Source organism: Eptatretus burgeri, chromosome 18 (assembly GCF_056783735.1).
Source record: "Eptatretus burgeri isolate ZD-2024b chromosome 18, Ebu_testis_v1, whole genome shotgun sequence".
Taxonomy (NCBI): Eukaryota; Metazoa; Chordata; class Myxini; order Myxiniformes; family Myxinidae; genus Eptatretus; species Eptatretus burgeri.
Genome location: NC_140978.1, coordinates 7,219,725 through 7,240,711, shown reverse-complemented (window position 1 = coordinate 7,240,711; position 20,987 = coordinate 7,219,725). Strand labels below are relative to the sequence as shown.

The 20,987-nt window shown below is 43.3% G+C and overlaps 1 protein-coding gene and 1 long non-coding RNA gene across 3 annotated transcripts in view; one reads left to right on the top strand and one right to left on the bottom strand.

Moving 5' to 3' along the window:
• LOC147008528 (dorsal-ventral patterning tolloid-like protein 1) overlaps nucleotides 1-20,987 on the top strand; it is a 194,515-nt gene that overhangs the window by 154,495 nt on the left and 19,033 nt on the right. For both annotated transcript variants that reach the window (XM_085864515.1, XM_085864516.1), the window contains one exon: nucleotides 17,996-18,249. In XM_085864515.1, the coding sequence (XP_085720641.1) occupies nucleotides 17,996-18,249 (254 nt within the window). The remainder of the gene's footprint in view (nucleotides 1-17,995; nucleotides 18,250-20,987) is intronic.
• On the bottom strand, nucleotides 18,107-19,786 carry LOC147008529 (uncharacterized). Its single transcript, XR_015053362.1, has 3 exons — nucleotides 19,307-19,786; nucleotides 18,579-18,698; nucleotides 18,107-18,244 (listed from the first exon to the last, which is right to left on the bottom strand). It is a non-coding gene; the product is annotated as an uncharacterized LOC147008529 (long non-coding RNA).

The window sequence follows — 20,987 nt, the reverse complement described above, 5'->3', positions numbered from 1 at the left end:
TTGTATTCACATATGGCTCTTTCATCCTCCCATTACCCTCTGCTTTTTCAGCTGTCATAGCAAGGTCATCTGCCCATTTTCTCTTGTTTCTTGTAATGCTGTTCTTAACTTCTTTATCATCATTCCTGGATTCTGTTTTCAAGATTTCTTTGATTTTATTTGACTTTCCCTGTTCCACATTGCTCTTCAATCTTCTTCTCTCCTCAACTTGCTCCCAAGATCCAAGGTTTTTGACCTCTCTTTTTGTCACCGAGCACTTCTTTTGCAGTTTCATTGTATGCTTTCTCAAAATTTTGCCACTTTCTTTCGACATGTCCTCCAATTCCTCATGCTCTTGTAACACCATATTTGTTTCTTATCTTTAATGAGAACTATGTTTTGATAGCTGGTTGGTGCAGTTTGAGTGTATCAAATTTCTTTCTGTTCTCCTTGGCCATTTACTTTCTCTTTAATTTCAATTTCATTTTAGTTCACACTAGTTGGTGATTGCTTGCAATATTTGCACCCCTCATGACTCGAGTGCCCATTATTGATGTCCTATATTGTTTGCTTATCATCACATGGTCAATGTGGTTCTTTGTCTTTCCTCCTGGAAAAGACCATGTTTGCTTATGTATCATTGTATGTGGGAAAATGCTGCCAGTTATCACAAGATTATTAAATCCACAAAATTTGATAAGTTATTCTCCATTTTCATCGCTATCATCCAGTGCATGACTTCCAATGATCCTCTCATATCCCTCATTGCTACCTCCCTCTTTGGCATTGAGGTCACCCATCATTATCAATGTCGTGTTTGTATACCCCATCGACGACTGATTGTAATTGCTCATGGAAGCTTTCTTTGTGTTCCTCACTTGCATCGTTGGTAGGTGCATAAACTCAAATCACAGAAAGCTTTACATATTTAAAAAAAATTCTAGCATATATTATTATCCTTTCATTAATCAGTTTCCATTCAAATCGTGATTGCTCAGCCTTCTAGGAAATCATAATTGCAACTCCATGGTGTTGTAAATTATCTTCTCTTTTTTCACTTTGCCTGTTCATTGTGGGAAAATGGCAGAGCTGTGTCCCTAACCAATTATGCAACCAGCAGCCACTTGGCTGTACATGAGTGTGTGTGTTCTGGCAGATTATACACTTAGTCCCATCAAAAGCAATGCCTTTGGATGACTGTAATAGTGTTACAGACTCCATCATCGAAAAGAGATTTTCAGTATTTTGGCATTCGGAGATGGTTGATTAGGCTATGGCACCGCACCCACATCACTCTTCATCTCATAATCTATATTAATATTTCAGCACGCCCCTTTCTTTGTTCCACCATCAGATTTTTGTTAATGCATGAAATGAAACAAGCTTTGACATATATAGTAATGATATTATTGTCTTCCTTAAGAGGCCCCTCAAAATTGGTTTTGATGATTATGGTAGTTAAATCTTATTATTATCTATATTAATATTTCGGCACGCCCCTTTTTTTGTTCCACCATCAGATTTTTGTTACTGCATGAGATGAAACAAGCTTTGACATATGGTGGAAAATCTGATGGTGGAACAAAAAAGGGGCATGCCAAAATGTTAATATAGATGATATTATTGTCTTCCTTAAGAGGCCCCTCAAAATTCGTTTTGATGATTATGGAAGTTAAACAGTTCATGTTCTCCATTTGCAAAATGGGAGGAATTATTGCACAAAAAAGAAATTAAAATGTTTCCCATTTTTTAGAGGACCACTAAGATGAGTTCGTAAAACCTTTTGTCGAGTATGTTATTATTAATCACTATACGCCATAGTAAATTGCTCATGTTATTGAGCTGTCAATAAGCTACCAATCATAGACATATAATAAACTCACTTGAGTATTGATATCTCTATTTCAATGCGTAATATCAAGCGGTACCTTCATGATGACCTAATAAAACCGGTCTCAATGTCCGTCCGTCCGTATATCTGTTCACAATCAAACCGATCTTGATGCATTTTAAGGCTTTCCGAGAGCTTTGGAGAGATTACCTACACTCCCGCACGGTGCTGTTTTTATTATTCCTACTGCTCTTCATTAGAACATAGATCGTGGATGGATGCGCAGATCCGAGGAGAACAACTACAGCTGTACAGAACAATTCATATTATCGATGGATAAAAATGATATTTAATTGATATTATAATAAATTGTTTATTTAAAATATCTTCAAATTTTGTGAGTTTTCAGTTTGTTGTGAAATATTAGGTCCTCGGTTCTCCGCATTAGTGGCGTACAGGCTTAAGTCGTACTTCTGTTTACTACTGTAGAAAATCACAGAACCATCCGATCGACATGCTGTTAACAGTTTCAAAATCAGCTAAAATCTACACGATATGAATATGTAGACGAAACTGATCCGGCCTTTTGGATCACTTTAAAGTAGGGTGCCCTGTAATTTTAATGCGCTCTATGGATCCTCCGGAACTCACGAATAGTACACGTTGTGTAGTCACTAAACTACGTGGTAATGTCATCGAAGTGGAGCTACTGCGGGACAGTCGAAGGGGAAAACCTGAATGATAATCAATGGATAAAAATGATATAATATATTGTTTAAAATACATTCATGCTATCTGTCTTTTACCATATGTTGCCAGTGACGCCCGTCCAAGACGGGCACCTTTACTAATATATATATATACATATACATATATATATATATATATATATATATATATATATATATATATATATTGTTAAGAATTCGCGCCCGCCGGTGTGCGAACAGCCGCTTTAGCCAATGGCGGCCGTCTCGCCTACCGAACGGACAATTCAGTCGCGACTTTCCAGAACAACGCCGAAAACCAGTCACGGGTATGCTCCAAGCGCACACCACAGCCTAGTCAACACTCTACCCGAGCGCGACAGGGTCAATCGCTGAATTATCGATATACCTAAGTATTCGTGCGGGCAGACTACCGAGAGACCGTACCTCAGCGAGGTCTGCTTGGACACGAACCGCTTAAGCGGTTCGTTCCGTTCTGGGATAACTGAGCGGTGTATTATCGCGAGACCTCGCTGGACCCAATTCTTTTATCGGCTAGTAAAAAGCCCGCTACCATTCTGAAATGCAATACGGCGGTTCAATGGGGAAAGCGGACACAACGAACATTTAAACACAACGAACATTTAAATTTAACATTTAAACACGCACACTTATTCACACACGTATGCAGTCAGGTATGCAAAACACCAACATGCACGTATACAGAAAAGCAATGGAATTGGCAGGAAGGGACAAGACACGAGCAAGATAAAGCACTACAACCGTCTATTATTTATTATTCACAAGCAGTTACACAGTTCTACTTGCGGGACATGGCGCCACAACATTCACCCAAATAAAAGCAAGGAAAAGACCCCCTCAAAGATAAGGGGGTCAGTCTGGGCCCGTAGGCCTTAAAAAGCGTGGAGCTTGGCGGACCGAAGGAGTTCCACGAGACCGTTGCAGGTTACCTCCACCCTCGTGGTGCCTCGATGGGGCGACCCACGACGCTCCTTTCCCACGGCAGCTAGCGTAACCGCGGTTGCGCCCAGGCCTTGCCAAGCGGTCGGATGAATCGGGCCTCAGCCGGCGACGCGTTGACAGGAACGAACGGGTTTTGATGCTCTTTCAAAGTTGATGCTCTTTGTGAGAACCCATCCGTTCCTCAGCGATGCTCGGACTGTCCCGAAGCCCGATCACCTCAGACCGCTTGGCGCTGGCTGGTGAGCTCTCTCCGGCTCTCTCCATACGAACGCGCAGGTCTGCGCGGCACAGCAGGCTCAGCCACGCTCTCCGTCTTGCGTGTCCTCCGCTCCCCTGGACTTCGCCCCCGCCTGTGTTCTCCCGACTCCAGACTTCAGCGACTGACTCCACCGACCGCCTCCAGACCTCGAACTGGCGCTCTGCGCGCAGTTTTATAGAGTTTGTGAGACGAGATCTGACCTCCGCTCTCTGACCTCCACAGGCCCCACCCCCTTTTCTCCTGTGATCCGAATTCCGAGGCGAAGCTTCCAGTGAGCGGACGTGCGCGAAATCACCCAAACTTGCTCAGAGAGCGGACGTGCGTGAAATCACCGTCGCTGGCGCCAACTAAGAAACCCCCGCGTCTGTTTGCAGCGACGCTGTTCGCTGGGAACTCGCCGTGGCTGGCGTAAAGATGGCGGCTTCGGGGATGAAGGTGAGGCGATGTTATTCGGGTGGGGGAGATGCTGTTTAGGAGATGGTGGGGAGATGTCGTCGTTATGAAGGCGGTGTGGAGAGGGTGTTTGGTGGTTGGCGTGGAGAAGCTGGTTGACGTGGTGGTTGGTGGGTGGCGTGGAGAAGGTGGTTGGTGGGTGGCGTGGTGGAGAATGTGGTTGGTCGTTGATGTTGTGGTTGGTCCAAAATAACGATAGTAAAGAAAAATGGCTAACTCAAAGATCACAGTCCGGGTGACACGAATAATTCCCATTAAACAACAGTGGGGAAATCTAACTGAACACGGACTTATCGGCATAACTGAACTAAGGACCGATATGGTGTTCTGCGAATTTCCACAGCCGTAACACTATATACATATAATGTTACGGAAATGGCCCTTAGTAGGCTACTAAATATAGGATTAGCCCAGATCCCCCATTAAATGCATGTTTAGCTCGGCTGTTCGGTAAAATGGGCGTTACATGTGTGTCGGGAGATGTTATAGGCTGTTATTTGTTTGTGCAGTGGTGGTGTGCCGAGGGCTTCTTCTTCTTCCTTCCCCTCTCCGGACGAGGCCCCACCCAGTCGGCTGAGAGGGAGTGGCCAAAAAGAGGAGGTGGAGCTGGGGGGAGGAGTTAGTCGGCTTCGTAAAGGGGCGCGCCCCGGAAAAAGAAAAAGTGGTAAGAAACAGAGGACGGAGGTGATTTGGCCGTGAGAGAAACGGCAGTCGGCTTTGAGAGGCAAGCGAAGAAAAGGAAAGAGAGGGGAGATTCTGCCATGAGAGAAACGGCAGTCGGGCTTCGAGGAAAGCAGAAAGAAGAAAAGCCAGTGGTGATTCTGCAGAGAAAGAAACTGAGAGGACGGAGTTGAGCAGTCAGGCTTCGAGGCAGGAAGGCAGCAGAGAGGCGACGGGTGTCGAGGCGCGATCTGCTGGATGAGCAGTCGGGCTTCGAAGCGAGCGAACGAAGAAGAGACAGTGGTGATTTTGCCGGGAGAGAAACTGGACTTGGGCACACCGGGTCTGCCTTCTGTGGCCTGGAGAAGCGAGCCAGGGCCGAAAGAAAGGACTGCAGGAGGTCTGTCTGCCCTCGGCTGGATGGGAGACGTCTTGGAGTAGTTCAGTTTGGGGGAACAGTCGGTTTCAAGGTGTGCTCGGGCTTCGAGGCGGGAAGGAAAGGAAAAGGTGGAAAAGAATTGAGAGGACCTGGCTGCTGTGTGAGTCTGGAGTCGGCTTCGAGAGGAGGTGATCGACAGGTTCAACCTGTGTCTAACAACGGAGCCTCTGACTGTCCCAACTCACCTCACGGCTCGACAACGTTTTGGAATCCCATGGACCCAGCCTGCCGGAGCCCAGCGCCTCGATTTGGCCTTGTCTGGTGAACAGGCCAGGCCTGGACTTGTATGCTGGACCTTGTGAGAGACCAGCTGAAACCCATCGTCAATCTGACGGTCTTGTGCCGTCGACCTTGACCCCCGGCTCGGATCGCACTTCCCCCACACCAAGCGTGGGGAAAATAGGCGGGAAAATCAGGCGGGAGAAGCCGCGCGCCATCGGAGATTCTTCTTGCTTCCCTCCTCGCGTTCTCGGACGGTTTCTGATGCGGAAAGGGGGTTGTAGCGTGGTCCGTGAAGGATGGCGTTCGCAAGCGGGCGTAGTGGCGAAGATGGTGGTGGTTGTTGTAATGGTGATTGTGGCGTGGTTGGCGTTGTGGCATAGTTGGTGGTGGCGGTTGTTGGCGTGGAGGTTTGTTGCAATGTTGGTTCAAAATAACGATAGATTAAAAAAAAAACACTGTCTCGAAGGGTCACAGCCCGGTGAACACGAATAATATCCACTAAACAACGGTGGGGAAATCTAACTGAACACAGACTTACCAGGATAACTGATCGAAGGAACCTATATGGTGTTCTGCGGATTTCCATAGCCGTAACAATACCTTCTCATGTAATACCTTGTGTAACCTCGTTAGCACTTACCTTGTGTAAGTCTTCTTGGGTTGCTTTCTGTAGCTACTTGGGCTGGAGGAGTGTGGGAGGGGTCAATCACATATATATATATATATATATATATATATATATATATATATATATATATATATATATATATATATATATATATATATACATATGTTGTTACAAATTTCACCTGCCCGGCGTGCGGTCGGCCACGTGACTCGAATCGCGACACGTCGCCCACCGGAACGGACAATTCAGTCGTGACCCTCCTGGAACTATCGCCAAAGAGCTAGTCACAGGTGGGGGTTTAACCTCACCACAACCCAGTCCGCATTCTACCCGCGCGAGATAGGGTGAATCGCCGAAAGTCGATAAACCGAAGTACTCGCACGGGTAACCAACCGAGGGGTTGTACCACGCCACAGGTCGACTCTGGACACAAACCGCTTAAGCGGCTCGTTCCATGCTACAGGGATAACCGAGTGGAGTTATCGTCGACCTTGACGGTTCAGATTAGTTACCGGGTGTTTTAAACCCACTATCAATCCCTTACGTGATGCAAGCTGGAGATTCAAACAAAGGAAAGGACGCAACGAAACGGGAAACAGTTCAACAAGCAAGTACTTTATTACACACACACACACACACACACACACACACACACACACACACACACACACACACACACACACACACACACACACACACACGGAAAGCACGTATTCACAGCCATAGAAAAATGCACATATAACAGTTAAAACAATAAAAGCAACGCAGAGCGACAACCGAATAAAAGGCAATTATTTACAGCACAGTCACTTATACAGGTTTGACTTGTCGGACTGGCGCCACAAGCACACATCCAAAAGCCCGAAAAGAAAAGAAAAGAAGTGACTTCCCTCATGGACCGTCGAGTCCTCCTCTCCTACTCCCGTCAGCGCGGTCGCGCCTGGTTCCGGCCTCCCACGCGGCCGGCGAACCCTCTCCGGCACCCCTCGTCCGGACGCGCAGGTCCACCACAGGCCGCACTGCAGCGCCTCCCGTCCGCGTCTCCACCAACAGGCCGCGCCGAGCCACGAGCGTGGGAACGAGAGAGGAGGAAGGGAGCGCTTTGGAGAACGAGACCCAAGGAGAGAGACCGAGCCTTTTTGGAGAGAGAGCGAAAGAGATCAAGCCTTTTTGGAGAGAGAGCGAAAGAGATCAAGCCTTTTTGGAGAGAGAGCGAAAGAGATCAAGCCTTTTTGGAGAGAGAGCGAAAGAGATCAAGCCTTTTTGGAGAGAGAGCTGGTGCCTTTTTCGGAGAGAGCTGCAGCCAACATGAGCCATGATCAGAGGGGCGTGAGCCTTGCGTCCGTTTGCCTTTTGTAAGGCGAGGCTCCGCCCTTCGCCGCGCGGGGCTCTGTTGGCCCCCGCGGGGCGCGGGGCATTTCCAGAAGGCTCTCGAAGGGGGGCGTGCCCCCACTCCGACCGCCTCACGCCGGGCCTCCACCAATGGGGAGGGAGCTGCCCTGCCCCCCCTTCCCGTGCCAGCCTTGGCACCGCAGATGGGTGCACAAACCCGCGTACTAGCGCAGGTTTCTTTTTTTGCCGTTGTGTTGGTTGGTTTGAGGTTGTTGGATCCAAAATAACGACAGAGAAAGAAAAATGGCTAACTCAAAGCATCGCAACCCGGATGAATCACACATATTCCCTCAAAACAACAGGTGTGGACTAACTACACATGAACTTAGCGTCATAACTGATCTAAGGACCCTTTATGGTGTATTGCAAATTTCCACAGCCGTAACAATATTTATGTATATATATATATATATATATATATATATATATATATATATATATATATATATATATATATATATATATTTATATATATATATATATACAGACACATATATATTTATATATATATATATATACAGACACATATATATTTATATATATATATACAGAAACATATATATTTATATATATATATAAATATATATATATATATATATATATATATATATATATATATATATATATATATATATATATATATATATATATATACAGACACATATATATTTATATATATATATATATATATACAGACACATATATATTTATATATATATATACAGACACATATATATTTATATATATATATACAGACACATATATATTTATATATATATATATACAGACACATATATATTTATATATATATAAATATATATATATATATATTGTTGCGAATTCGCGCCCGCCGGCGTGCGAGCGGCCACGTAACTTGAATCACGGCACGTCGCCCACCGGACGGACAATTCCGTCGTGACCCTCTCGGACTAACGCCGGGAACTAGTCACGGGTGGGCTTTTCGGCCTCACCACGATCGTGCCAACCAGCCCCCCGCGTGGGATAGGGTTGTTCGCCAAATTCGACCTACCTAAGTACCCACACGGAGGGTAGACCGGGCGTCGCACCTCGCCGCAGGTCAACTTCGGACACGGGCCACTTTAAGCGACCCGTTCCGTACTATTGGGATAACCGAGCGGTGTTGTATCGTCGACCTCGACGGTTCCGATTAATTATCAGGCGTATTTAGCCCACTACCAACCCTTTACGTGAAGTAAGATGGAGATTCAATTAAAGAAAAGACGAAGCGAAACGGGAAAAACAGTTCAACATGAGGCACATTTATTCTGCGGCAAACGGAAAGCACACATATACAATTATACACCAAAAGCAAATGTAAAAGTAGAAGAAACACAACAATTCTGCACAAAAAGCAAATGCAACAAAAGAAAAACACACTGCAGATCTACTACCGACTACCGAGCACACGGCAACACTTATACAGTTTTACTTCACAGACGGCGCCGACAACACATATACTCAAAGCAAAAGAAAAAGGAAGGGGCCACCCTCAACGATGAGGGGGGCAGACGGGCCTGGGGCCGAGACCGCGTCGAGCCTACCCGTCTGGTGATGAGCCGCAAGATGGCAGCGGCGCCCCAACTCCGCGGGCCTCGCTGGCACTGCCTGGAATGGGGTGGGAACGGGGCCCCCTTCTCACACTATCTCAGCGCGGGGGGAAACAGGAGGGGGTTGTTGATGCTCGAGGAAATGAGGATATCTCGCTGGCTTGGGTCCCGCGACGAGCGACTCCACCGCAACCTCGGTCGCGTTACCGGCCTCCCCTCTCCGCAGCTCCCCGACTCTGACACGAGCGCCGACCTCCACAAAGATTCTTGGCTTTTCCAGCCTCTCCGGACCCCGACAGACACTCTCTCGACTGCCTTCGCCGCCGCCACAACTCTCCAACTCTCCCACTCTCCACTCTTCTCAACTCCGTCCAACTGCATCGATTCGCTCCGCGCTCGGTGCTTTATAGTCCGACAGGAGAAATCATATGCAGATTTTTGGATCAGGAATCGCTCGGGGGCGGAGCCACGCTCCCCATTGGACAGAGGAAAAGTGTGCGTGAATGATTCTTGATCCGCGAATCTGCAGATAGTGATTATACTCCGACGCACCTGGAGGTGGGGCCAAACCTCCCCACGCTCGCTGATAGGACGGAAGAGAAGTGGGCGTGAATCGTTCTTGATCCGATTTCTCGGAAAGGCTGGTGTTTTTGCACCCGCTGCTCGGTGCGCGCCCTGTACGTGTCCAGGATCGGTGCCCACAAGCGGTGCGGGAATGGCGGTGATGCGATGGTTGCAAGAGCGAGATGTGACGGTAAAGGTCGTGGCTGTTGGCGTTGTTGTTGTTGTGAAGCGGCGTTGCGGTTGGTGGTTGTTGTGTGATGCTGTTGAGACATGGTTGGTGGTGGTTGTGGTGGTAGTAATGGCGGCTGGTCCAAAATAAAGATAGTAAAAGAAAAACGGCTATCTAAAAGGGTCGCAGCCCGAATGAATGACATTTATTCCCTCTAAACAACGGGTTTGGGCTAACTACACATATACTTACAGAGATATCTCACCTACGGGACCTGAATGGTGGTTTGCGAGTTTCGTCAACCACAACAATATATATATATATATATATATATATATATATATATATATATATATATATATATATATACATACACATATATATATATATATATATATATATATACATATATATATACATACACATATATATATATATATATATATATACATACACATATATATATATATATATATATATATATACATACACATATATATATATATATATATATATATATATATATATATATATATATATATATATATACATACACATATATATATATATATATATATATATATATATACATACACATATATATATACATATATATATATATATACATACACATATATATATACATATATATACACATATATATATATATATATATATATATATATATGTGTGTATGTGTATATATATATATATATATATATATATATATATATATATATATATATATATATATATACACATACATACAGTCATGCGCCACTTTACGACGGGGTTCCGTTCTGAGAAACGCGTCGTTAAGCGACGTCGTCGTTGTGCAAACATCTTTTTTTTTTTTCGTTTTCAAACATCGTACTTTCACAAACCTAGACACCTGGGCTATATGGTTTAGCCTATTGCTCCTCGGATACAAACCTGTACAGCATGTTACTGTACTGAATACTGTCGGCAATTGTAACACACATCCAAGAGACAAAAGACACATTAGATTTACCTTTGTGCTGTTCATGACGGCCATCGGTGTTGTTTGCAGCAGCTTACAATCTCCTCTCGCATCGATTATAGAAAGGTGAATAATTAGCGTTTGGATTTTATAAATACGTAATCATTGCATCGATGTTATAATTTACAAATGAAGAAACGAGCACCTGTCAATTGTGATGTATATTTTCGGAACAGTTCGATTGTTTTAACAACATAAAAAGCTTCACTGAAAACAAATTTGTGTTTTAATGTCGACTTAGAACAACGATTTATTCGCGGAATTCTTCAATTCAAAGGTAATTTACTTGCGAGAAGGTAAACGTGGGAAAACTTGGTTCAGTTTGAAAGCTGATTTCCTTGAATCCCGACTTAGCACGATCCTGTTTTTTGCACGATGACATTTTATGGACCTCAAAGATCGCATTACAACAGGGCCATACTGTCGTTTATTTTCATTATGAGGTATTATGTACTGTACAGTGTACATAATTGTATGTGCTATTTTTATACGAGGCTGCATCACTCGCGATAGGAATTTTTCAGTTTCATTTTTTTCCCCAGATCTGGCAGATCCGTCTTGTATGCGATCCGTCGTTGCCCGGAAGTCGTTAAGCGGCGCATGACTGTGTGTGTGTGTGTGTGTGTGTGTGTGTGTGTGTGTGTGTGTGTGTGTGTGTGTGTGTGTGTGTGTGTGTATATATATATATATGTGTATATATATATATGTATATATATATATATATATATATATATATATATATATATATATATATATATATATATATATATATATATATATATATATATATATATATATATATATATGTATATGTATATATATATATATATATATATATATATATATATATATATATATATATATATATATATATATATATATATATATATATATATATATATATATATATATATATATATATATAGTGTTACGGCTGTGGAAATTCGCAGAACACCATAAAGGTCCGTAGTTCAGTTAGATCGATAAGTCTGTGTTCAGTGAGATTCCCTCACCGTTGTTTCATGGGATTTATTCGTGTCACTGGACTGTGATCCTTTGAGATAGTGTTTTTCTTTTCCTATCGTTATTTTGGACCAACCACATTTCAACACCAACCACAATTGCCTCAAACCACAACAATCACGATTTCCTCAAACCACACCAACCTCGATCGCCTCAAACCACAACAACCACGATCGCCTCAAACCACAACAACCACGATCCCCTCAAACCACAACAACCACGATCCCCTCAAACCACAACAACCACGATCGCCTCAAATCACAACAACCACGATCGCACCAAACCCAACTCTCTGTCGGTGGCGCGTGGATTTTCCCGTGCTTTGGTGTAGGGGAAGTGCGATTCCAGCCAGAGGTCAAAGGTGAAAAAAGGTGGGGGCCTGATTTTGGGGGAATGAATCTCCCTCGACCCGTATCAAGAAAGATTCTCTCGGCCCCCGCGAGGCACGTGGGGAGGGGGGCGAGAGGGCACGCCCCTTTTCTGGAAGCTTCCCGCAGGAGCTGGAAAGTGGGGGGGGGGGGCGGAGCAATAAACGTGGAGGAGCGAGGCATTGGAACTGGGGGATATAAGGGCGCGCAGAACGCCAGGTCGTGGGTGTGTGGTGGTTTTCGGTGGTGCATGGGGCTTCTTCGTCATCATCTTGGTCTTCGAAGAGTCTTGGGTTGTTTGGTGGTTCAGGTCGAGTCGTCGGAGCTCGCAGTCGGTGGGGAGTCTAGGCGTGGCACCAGCGACGCGGACGGGAGGCGCCGCTTTGCCAGCTCTGTCCACAAGCCTGCGCATCCGTGTGGAGAGCGCCAGAGAGAGCTCGCCGGCTCCGTGGAAGGCCGAGCTCAGCCGCGGCTGTCCAAGCTGCCGAGGGGGACAGACGTCGCGACTCGCCCACCATCGCACCACGAGGGTGCAGGTAACCTGCAACGGTCTCGTGGGATTCGTTCGCGTTCGGTCTGCCAAGTCCCACGCCATAAAGGTCTACGGACCCTGTCTGACTCCCCTGTCTGTGGGGGTAGTCTTTTATTTTCCTTGGGTTTTGCTTTTGAATGAATGTTGGTGGCGCCGTGTCCTGTAAGTAAAAACTGTGTAAGTGGCTGTACATAAATTGCTTCTCGGCAGTTGTAGTGCTTTCGCTTTATTGAATGCATACACGCATGACTATATACGAGGTGTGTTCAAAAAGTATCCAACCTTAATTTTTCGTGCGTAAACAACTGAAGCTCGCGAGGCGTGGTTTGGTGCACGTATGGAGGCGATCCTGATTCATATGCGTGAATATTTTCCCGCCTGCAGAAGCTGTCAGTCACCGACAGACCGCCGATGAGTGAGGAAGTGTAAGTGAGCGCCGTCGGATTTTCGTTTTTGACAAAATGACGGAAAAACTTGAACAATGCTACTGCATCAAATTTGTGTAAAGCTTGGTGACTCCCAAGTGGAAACGATCCGCAAGATGCAACAGGCCTTCGGGAACGAAGCAATGGGCACCACACAGATAAAAGATTGGTACAACCGCTTCAAAGATGGTCGCACATCAGTGGAAAGTGAAGGACGTTCTGGTAGGCCCTCAACATCCCGAAATGAGATCGTCATTGACCAAGTGAGGACCCTGCTGATGCAGGATCGTCGAATCACGATCAGAGAACTTGCAGACGAGGCGGGTGTCAGCATTGGATCCGTTCATTCCATTGTGACTGAGGATTTGGGCTTAAGGAGAATCTCAGCGAAGTTCGTGCCAAAGCTGCTAACGATCGAGCAGAAGCAACTCCATTTGGAGATCGCACAGGACATGCTGGAGACTGTGAACAGAGATCCCAACTTCTTCAACACAGTGATCACTGGCGATGAGACCACAGTGATCCGTCATTTTGTCAAAAACGAAAATCCGACGGCGCTCACTTACACTTCCTCACTCATCGGCGGTCTGTCGGCGACTGACAGCTTCTGCAGGCGGGAAAATATTCACACATATGAATTAGGATCGCCTACATACGTGCACCAAACCACGCCTCCCTAGCTTCATTTGTTTACGCACGAAAAATTAAGGTTGGATACTTTTTGAACACACCTCGAATGTGTGCTATGTAAAATAAATGTACTTGTGTGAATGTGACCCGTTCGTTGCGTCCTCCTTTCTCCCCATTGAAACGCCATATTGCATCTCGGAATATTAGTTGGGTTTTAAATACCCGTTAAATATAATCGGATCCGGCGAGGTTGGGCGATAATACCCGCTCGGTTATCACTGCAGAATGGAACGGACCGCTTGGGCGGTTCGTGTCCAAGCCGACCTGCGCCGAGGTACGGTCTCTCGGTAGGCTACCCGCGCGGGTACTTAGGTATATCGATATTCGGCGATTGACCCTATTCTGCGCGGGTAGAAAATTAGCTAGGCCGTGGTGGTGTTGAAGACCCACCCGTGACAGCGTTCCGGTGTTGTTCCAGAAGGTCACGACTGAATTGTCCATCCGGTGGGTGAGCGGCTGCTATTAGTGAAAAGCAGTCATTTGCACGCCGGTGGGCGCGAATTCAGAACTATATATATACTCGTCGTAATGCCCGGCGTTGCTCGGGCTTTCTCGCAAATTTCCTGAATAGCTGTTAGGGGTTAGGGGTTAGCGGTTAGGGTTAGGGTTAGTGGTTAGGGTTAGTGTTAGGGCAGCTAACCCTAACCCTAACACTAACCCAAACCCTAACCCTAACAGCTTGGCGTCGCGGAGGTAAACAGCGCCCGGGGCAAAATGGAAATTTGCGTCCCCCGTAGGCCTTAAACTTGAGTGTATTTGAATGGAAAATCCCATAAGGGATATCGATTTTTTTTCGAATATCGGAAGTGTTATGGAAAAAATTTATAGCCAATGACCTAAGTTGGACCAAAAGCCATAATCGTACCGAATTTGAATGGAATCCGTTGGAGTTTGTGAAAATGCATCAAAACGAATTTTGAGGGGCCTCTTAAGGAAGACAATAATATCATTAGTATATGTGCCAAATCTTGTTTCATTTCATGCAGTAACAAAAGTCTGATGGTGGAACAAAGAAAGGGGTGTGCCGAAATATTAATATAGATGTGTGTGTGTACATATATAAACCAAATTTGTTTGCTTGCTTGCTTGATGCAAGCAATGCCCCTCTTCTCAAGATGGGGCGGCGCAAGAGTAAATGTGTGGTCCAAGTTCCGGTCCCCTCCTTAGCAAGATGGCGTTTTTTGAAATTTTAGTGCTGATATTACAGATCCTTGAATTGACTGAAGAAGTGTCATCCATTCTTATCGAGATTGCCACATGTACAACTAAAGGGGGAGCACTCGGGAGAGTGCAAAACCTCCACCGCCAATACTGCTGGGTCACTCAAGTGAACCTTATATCTTATTCATTAAATATGATGTCAACAGTGCTGACAGTTATAGTTCTTTTCTCCAACATTTTTTTTTTGGGGGGGGGGGTTGGAAACCACTTAAAACATGTAAAGATGCAAAAAACAAATCGAAATTTTGTTGAAAAAAGTTGCAAAAATTTTTTTTCTCTAACAATTTTTTTGGGGGGGGGTTGGAAATCACTTAAAACATGTAAAAATTCAAAAAGAAAATTTTTTTCTCAAACAAATCTTTGGGGGGGGGGTTGGAAATCACTCAAAATATGTAGAAATGCAAAAAAAGAAAAATTTTCTCTAACAATTTTTTTTGGGGGGGGGTTGGAAATCACTTAAAACATGTAGAAATGCAAAAAAAATTCTCTATTTTTTGGGGGGGTAACAATTTTTTGGGGGGGTTGGAAATCACTTCAAACATGTAGAAATGCAAAAACAAAAATTCTCTAACAATTTTTTTTGGGGGGGTAACAATTTTTTTGGGAGGGGTTGGAAATCACTTAAAACATGTACAAATGCAAAAAAAAAAAATTCTCTATTTTTTGGGGGTGGGGTAAAAGAAAATTTGGGGGGGGGGGTTGGAAATCACTTTAAACATGTAGAAATGCAAAAAAAAAAAATTTTTTCACTAACAATCTTTTTTTGGGGGGGGGGACCAAGTCCAAAATTTAATGGCATGATCCTTGGACCAAACCTCACCCCCCCCCACCAAGTTTCATCGAAATCCGTCTTGGAGTTTTTCCTTAATACTGTTCACAAACAAACAAACAAATAAACCAATGTCACCCGCAGGGTGACCCGTATCTTGCCAAAAGGTGACCACGTGTGACTTCTTTAAGGTCACACTGAGGTGAACAGAGCTGCTATCCACCAGGAGCGACTCCTTGAGGAATATCTGCCTACGAGAGATTCATATGAGAATCGTTCTACAGAGTAACCATGAAAAATATGCGTTTGCCTCATAAACGTCACCAAATGACGTCATAATGTCTCAAGCTTGACATATCTAGAAAGCACTCATCGAGGTGTTCAATTTGAGGTACTACACGATATGGTTCCTAAAACTTGAAAATTTGACCTTGGGGTCAAATATGTTTGACCTCAGGCGCTTACCATGAAGGTCAAGGCCAATCGCCACCAAAAATTAATCAGCTGAGCGCCAGACCATGAACTATATTCCCATGAAGTTTGAAGACGATCCGATCAAAATTACTCAAAAAATAAGGGTTTCGTCGACTCCCCTGATTTGCGACATTTTGTGCGCTGAAAGGGACCTCTATAGGCCTCTGATATGCGAAGTTACAAAAATTTCCAATGATAACTGTGCTCTGCAGAATTTTTTATACGTGATTACAGACAAACAAACAAACAAACAAAAAAAAAACATCCAAGCTGACTAACATATCTTGCAAAAACTTCGTTTTGGCAAGATAACAAACAAACAAACAGAAAGGGGGTGAAAACAGTAACCTCCATCCATCTTCGAAGATGGCGGAGGTTAATGAACGTGGAAATGGCCAATCCATCTCACTATTGGCACACAATTTCTGGGTGCTTATATCATTCATACATTGTAATCTGCATCGTAAATATATTTATATCTAATATTAAGTATATTGTTATTGGCTGTGTCATGGTTATGATTATTACTTGATCACTATTTAATTAAATAATTGTTAATTCTTCATTTGATTAATTGGGGTTGAGCTTTCTGTGCCCACCCGTCAGGAAGGTAAACAGTATCCAATAATTTTACACCACAATCAAGTTTTGGAGTTTACCTCAAAATATTTAATGCAGGCCAAGCACCAGGAAGCAAACCAGTTGGCATAATGAGAAGGCATGATGGACGATCATGTGAATACTTCATGAGAACAATCGTCAGGTCTGGAGATTCACATTCATTATTTAAATGTGTAATCATTCATTTTTAAATGCATTCATTATTTACATATGTGTAATCACCTGAGAGGAGATCAGGCTCCCCAATACAGCAGCAAGAGGCAATCGTGTTCTGACAAGATAGGTTCTGAGGAAGCATGTTGACAATCATGCCATGATCGCTGCTGGCAGCGTCTTCAGTCGCACCTCAGAGTCGCTAGTCATACCATATCAAATGCTTGCACTACATTCCCCAGTCTTACTTCGTTCTGTTATTCAATGGCCCAGATTAACTTCTTTGAAGTTTTGACATACTAACCTGCATTCTCATCAACAACTCAACTTTGGATTTACTCCAGACTAACCCTTAAAGCTTGGGACTTGGTTGTAGAAGAGTTGAAAAGAGTAGTCTGGGATATCATTAAAGTGATGAATGTTTCGACGAATAAACCTGTTTCCAAATCAAGCAAAACAGTTTTTGTGTCAATTGTCACCACACTGATAAAAATGAAATAACTGTTGTACCATATGATTTTATGGAAACACGTATAAGCTACCGTCAGTGTCATTAAAGAAAGAAGCAAAAAAGAAATTTAGTTTTCCAATTTGCCAGATTCTTGGAAAGTCATTGCTCAAATATTGTTGACACGTCTACTACAAATTGAATGCCTGAGGTATCTTTGTTCCTCATGTTGGTTACAGATGGCACCATCACAAATACAAGCTTAACTCAGCGAATTACAGGATTCCTTTTTTTCACATAAGAGAAGTAGGTGAAATGTGTAATTGAAGGCGTTGTCCCTGTTTTCCTCTATGCAATACATGATGTGTATGCGTGTCCAAAAATGTTGTTGGCAGAGTGTGGCGGGGAGCTTGAGGCCAGTCTGAGGACAGATGAGATCTGGTCGCATGCCGCGTACGGAGATGAACCATACCCGCCACAGATTGACTGCACTTGGCTTATCTCCGCTTCATCGCCACACAGTGTGGAGCTCATTTTCCGTGCCTTTGAAATTGAGGATGACACTGAGTGCGAGTATGACTCGCTGGAAATATGGGATGGGGCGGGCCCTCATCATGGGCCACTCATTGGTCGTTTCTGTGGATCTGGGGTAAGAGAAGGGACATTTAGATATGGTTATAAGTATCCTAGTGACAAGTAATATTGGTGATCTGATTGCTTTGCTACACCTTTCAACATTTGTATGTTTCCACCACAATCATGCTTTGACAACATATGTAGCAGAGGTAACTTATTTCATTTTATCATGCTTCGTTTTCTTTTAATTGAGAAAACATAGCTAACAAGAAGGGCACTTGGTGGAGCGCATTCCTCCACCATGTAATACCTGATCCAAGAGAACATATCAGGCCCAATACATTTTTGAAATATTATGTTTGATATCGTTTTTGGCCCAATCACTCAATGGTGAAGAATCACTTTTAAAATTGTAGTTGTCAGATCCGGATCTTCACCAAAATCTAATCAGTTCGTCATTGTCACACACCCAACCTGCCCACCAAATTTCATCTGTATCCATCCACAACTGTTTCAGATACCCTGCACACACACAGAGAGACAAACAGACAAACAAGAAGATGTCATGCAGAACATGATACTTGCAAAATCCATAAAACAAAATTGACCTCAAAAATAATTGGTGGTTTATTTAAATGATGAAATATTGAACTTCTCTTCAAATTTCAAGTGAATCGGATGAATATTGACAATTTTAGAAATTGGGCCTATGGTGACCTTTTGGCCTCTGTGGACCTCCAAAATAATCGATGATTGAATTCAGTGACCCAAAATCTATATCCTTTTCAAATTTCAAGTCAATCGGATGAAAATTGAGGATTTTATAAATACCACCTTTGTTGTTGACCTTGAGCCTATGTTGACCTTTTGGTCCATGTTGATCTCAAAAATAATTGGCTCAGTGAATTCAGTGGCCTGAAATATATATCCTCTTCAAATTTCAATTCAATCGGATGACAATTTAGGATTTTAGAAATACCACCTTGGTTGTTGACCTTGGGCCTATGCTGACCTTTTGGTGCATGTTGACCTCAAAAATAATTGGCTGGTTGAATTCAGTGACCTGAAATGTAAATCTGATTCAATTTTCAAGTCAATTGGATGAAAATTGAGGAATTTGGAAATCTCACCAAAGTTGTTGACCTTCGGCCTATGTTGACCTTTTGACCTCAAAAACAATTGGCTTCTTCCTGATGACAAACTCCACCATGTGGTGAAGTTTCATGAAGATCGGTTTAAAATTGTGACCTGTAGGCGAAATATAGGCAGACAGAGACAGACAGACAGAATAGCAAAATCGACTGACCAATACACTTGAAAAATCTTCGATTTTGCAAGTAACAAACGAACAGACAGAGAGAGAGGTGAAAACATAACCTTCACCTTCGGTGGGGGAGGTAAAAAACATTGTTGAATGTAATATTTAAACCGGTAAATTCATATCACGTTACCCTGTGCAGTGTTCAAGTATATATTTCAAGTGAAATAAAATTATTGCAAGGATCGTTAAAAACAAAAATATCCTGAAGTTTAGCGGTATTGGAGCAGTCTTATACATCACCTTATTAACATATCCAAGTACTGCAAAACTGGATGTTCTTGGAAGTGACAAGAAGGTGATGTGTGTTCTCCATTGTTCAAGTACATAATTCAATTTAAATAAAACTAGCATCCGTTGAAGACAAAGTCTTCGATATCCCCCGCCATAGTAAATGAGGATTAACAAAGTTATATTCTCTAAGCGTGTGCAATATGTATGTGAAGTTTCCCCTTGATCTGACCAGCCGTTCTGGAGAAGATGTTTGAAGGTTTTATGGTAAATTCAATATGGCCGCCAAACTATGTGACCTATCAATTAGAAATTCACAAACTTCTGAAAGGATGTCATGGGGAACGTGAATGTGAAATTTTGCCTCAATCTGTCCAACCGTTTTGGAGAAGAAGATTTTTAAAATTTATTAATTTTCAATCCAAGATGGCTGAGGAACCATGTGACCGAAGACATCATAAATTTACATTCTGCCTCCAATCCTCCAGTGGAATACATGTGTGAAGTTTTGTGTTAATTGGATGAGGTGTGTTTTTCTATCCAAGATGGCCACCAAACCATGTGGCTTGTGACGTCATAATTTTTTACTATGTATGCAGACATGATGGAAGATGATAGTTGCAAATTTTCGCTTCGTTAGGTTATGTGATTCCAGAGAAAACATTATTTAATATTTTTCTTGAATCCAACATGGCTGCCAAACCATGTGACCTATCAATTAGAAAATATCAAAAGGCACCAGTTCACCACTTGCTTGATATGTGTAACAAATTTCGTAAATATATATTGAGGGGATTTGTAGTTAAGCTCCGGAAACAAAACGTGACAGACAGACAGATGGACGGAACCCGTTTCTACATCCCCTGCCAACTTCGTTGGTTGGCGGGGGATAACAAGTAAAAAAGGCATAAAATGTCATAGCTCCCGTTGTTTTAGTAATTTTGCTGAATGGAGTTAAAGGGGTGGCCCACATTTATGTACAATTAAAATGGCCGCCAGTCAACCAGTTGGCCATCTTTGATCAGATTGCAAAATAAAAGTGAGGGGCACGTGTATACTGCAGGTGCAAACTTCTCCTATACCACTGTGTACTGTGATTGTGCCAAATTTGAACATAATTGGACCATGCTTGCCAGAGAAATGGTTGGGAACACATTTAAGTAACAAAATGGCCACCAGTCAGCCGTCTTGGATCTGATCTCGAAAAACAATGATGTGCCAATGTAAACAATCATTCATTACAAGTGTGCCAAGTTTTAACA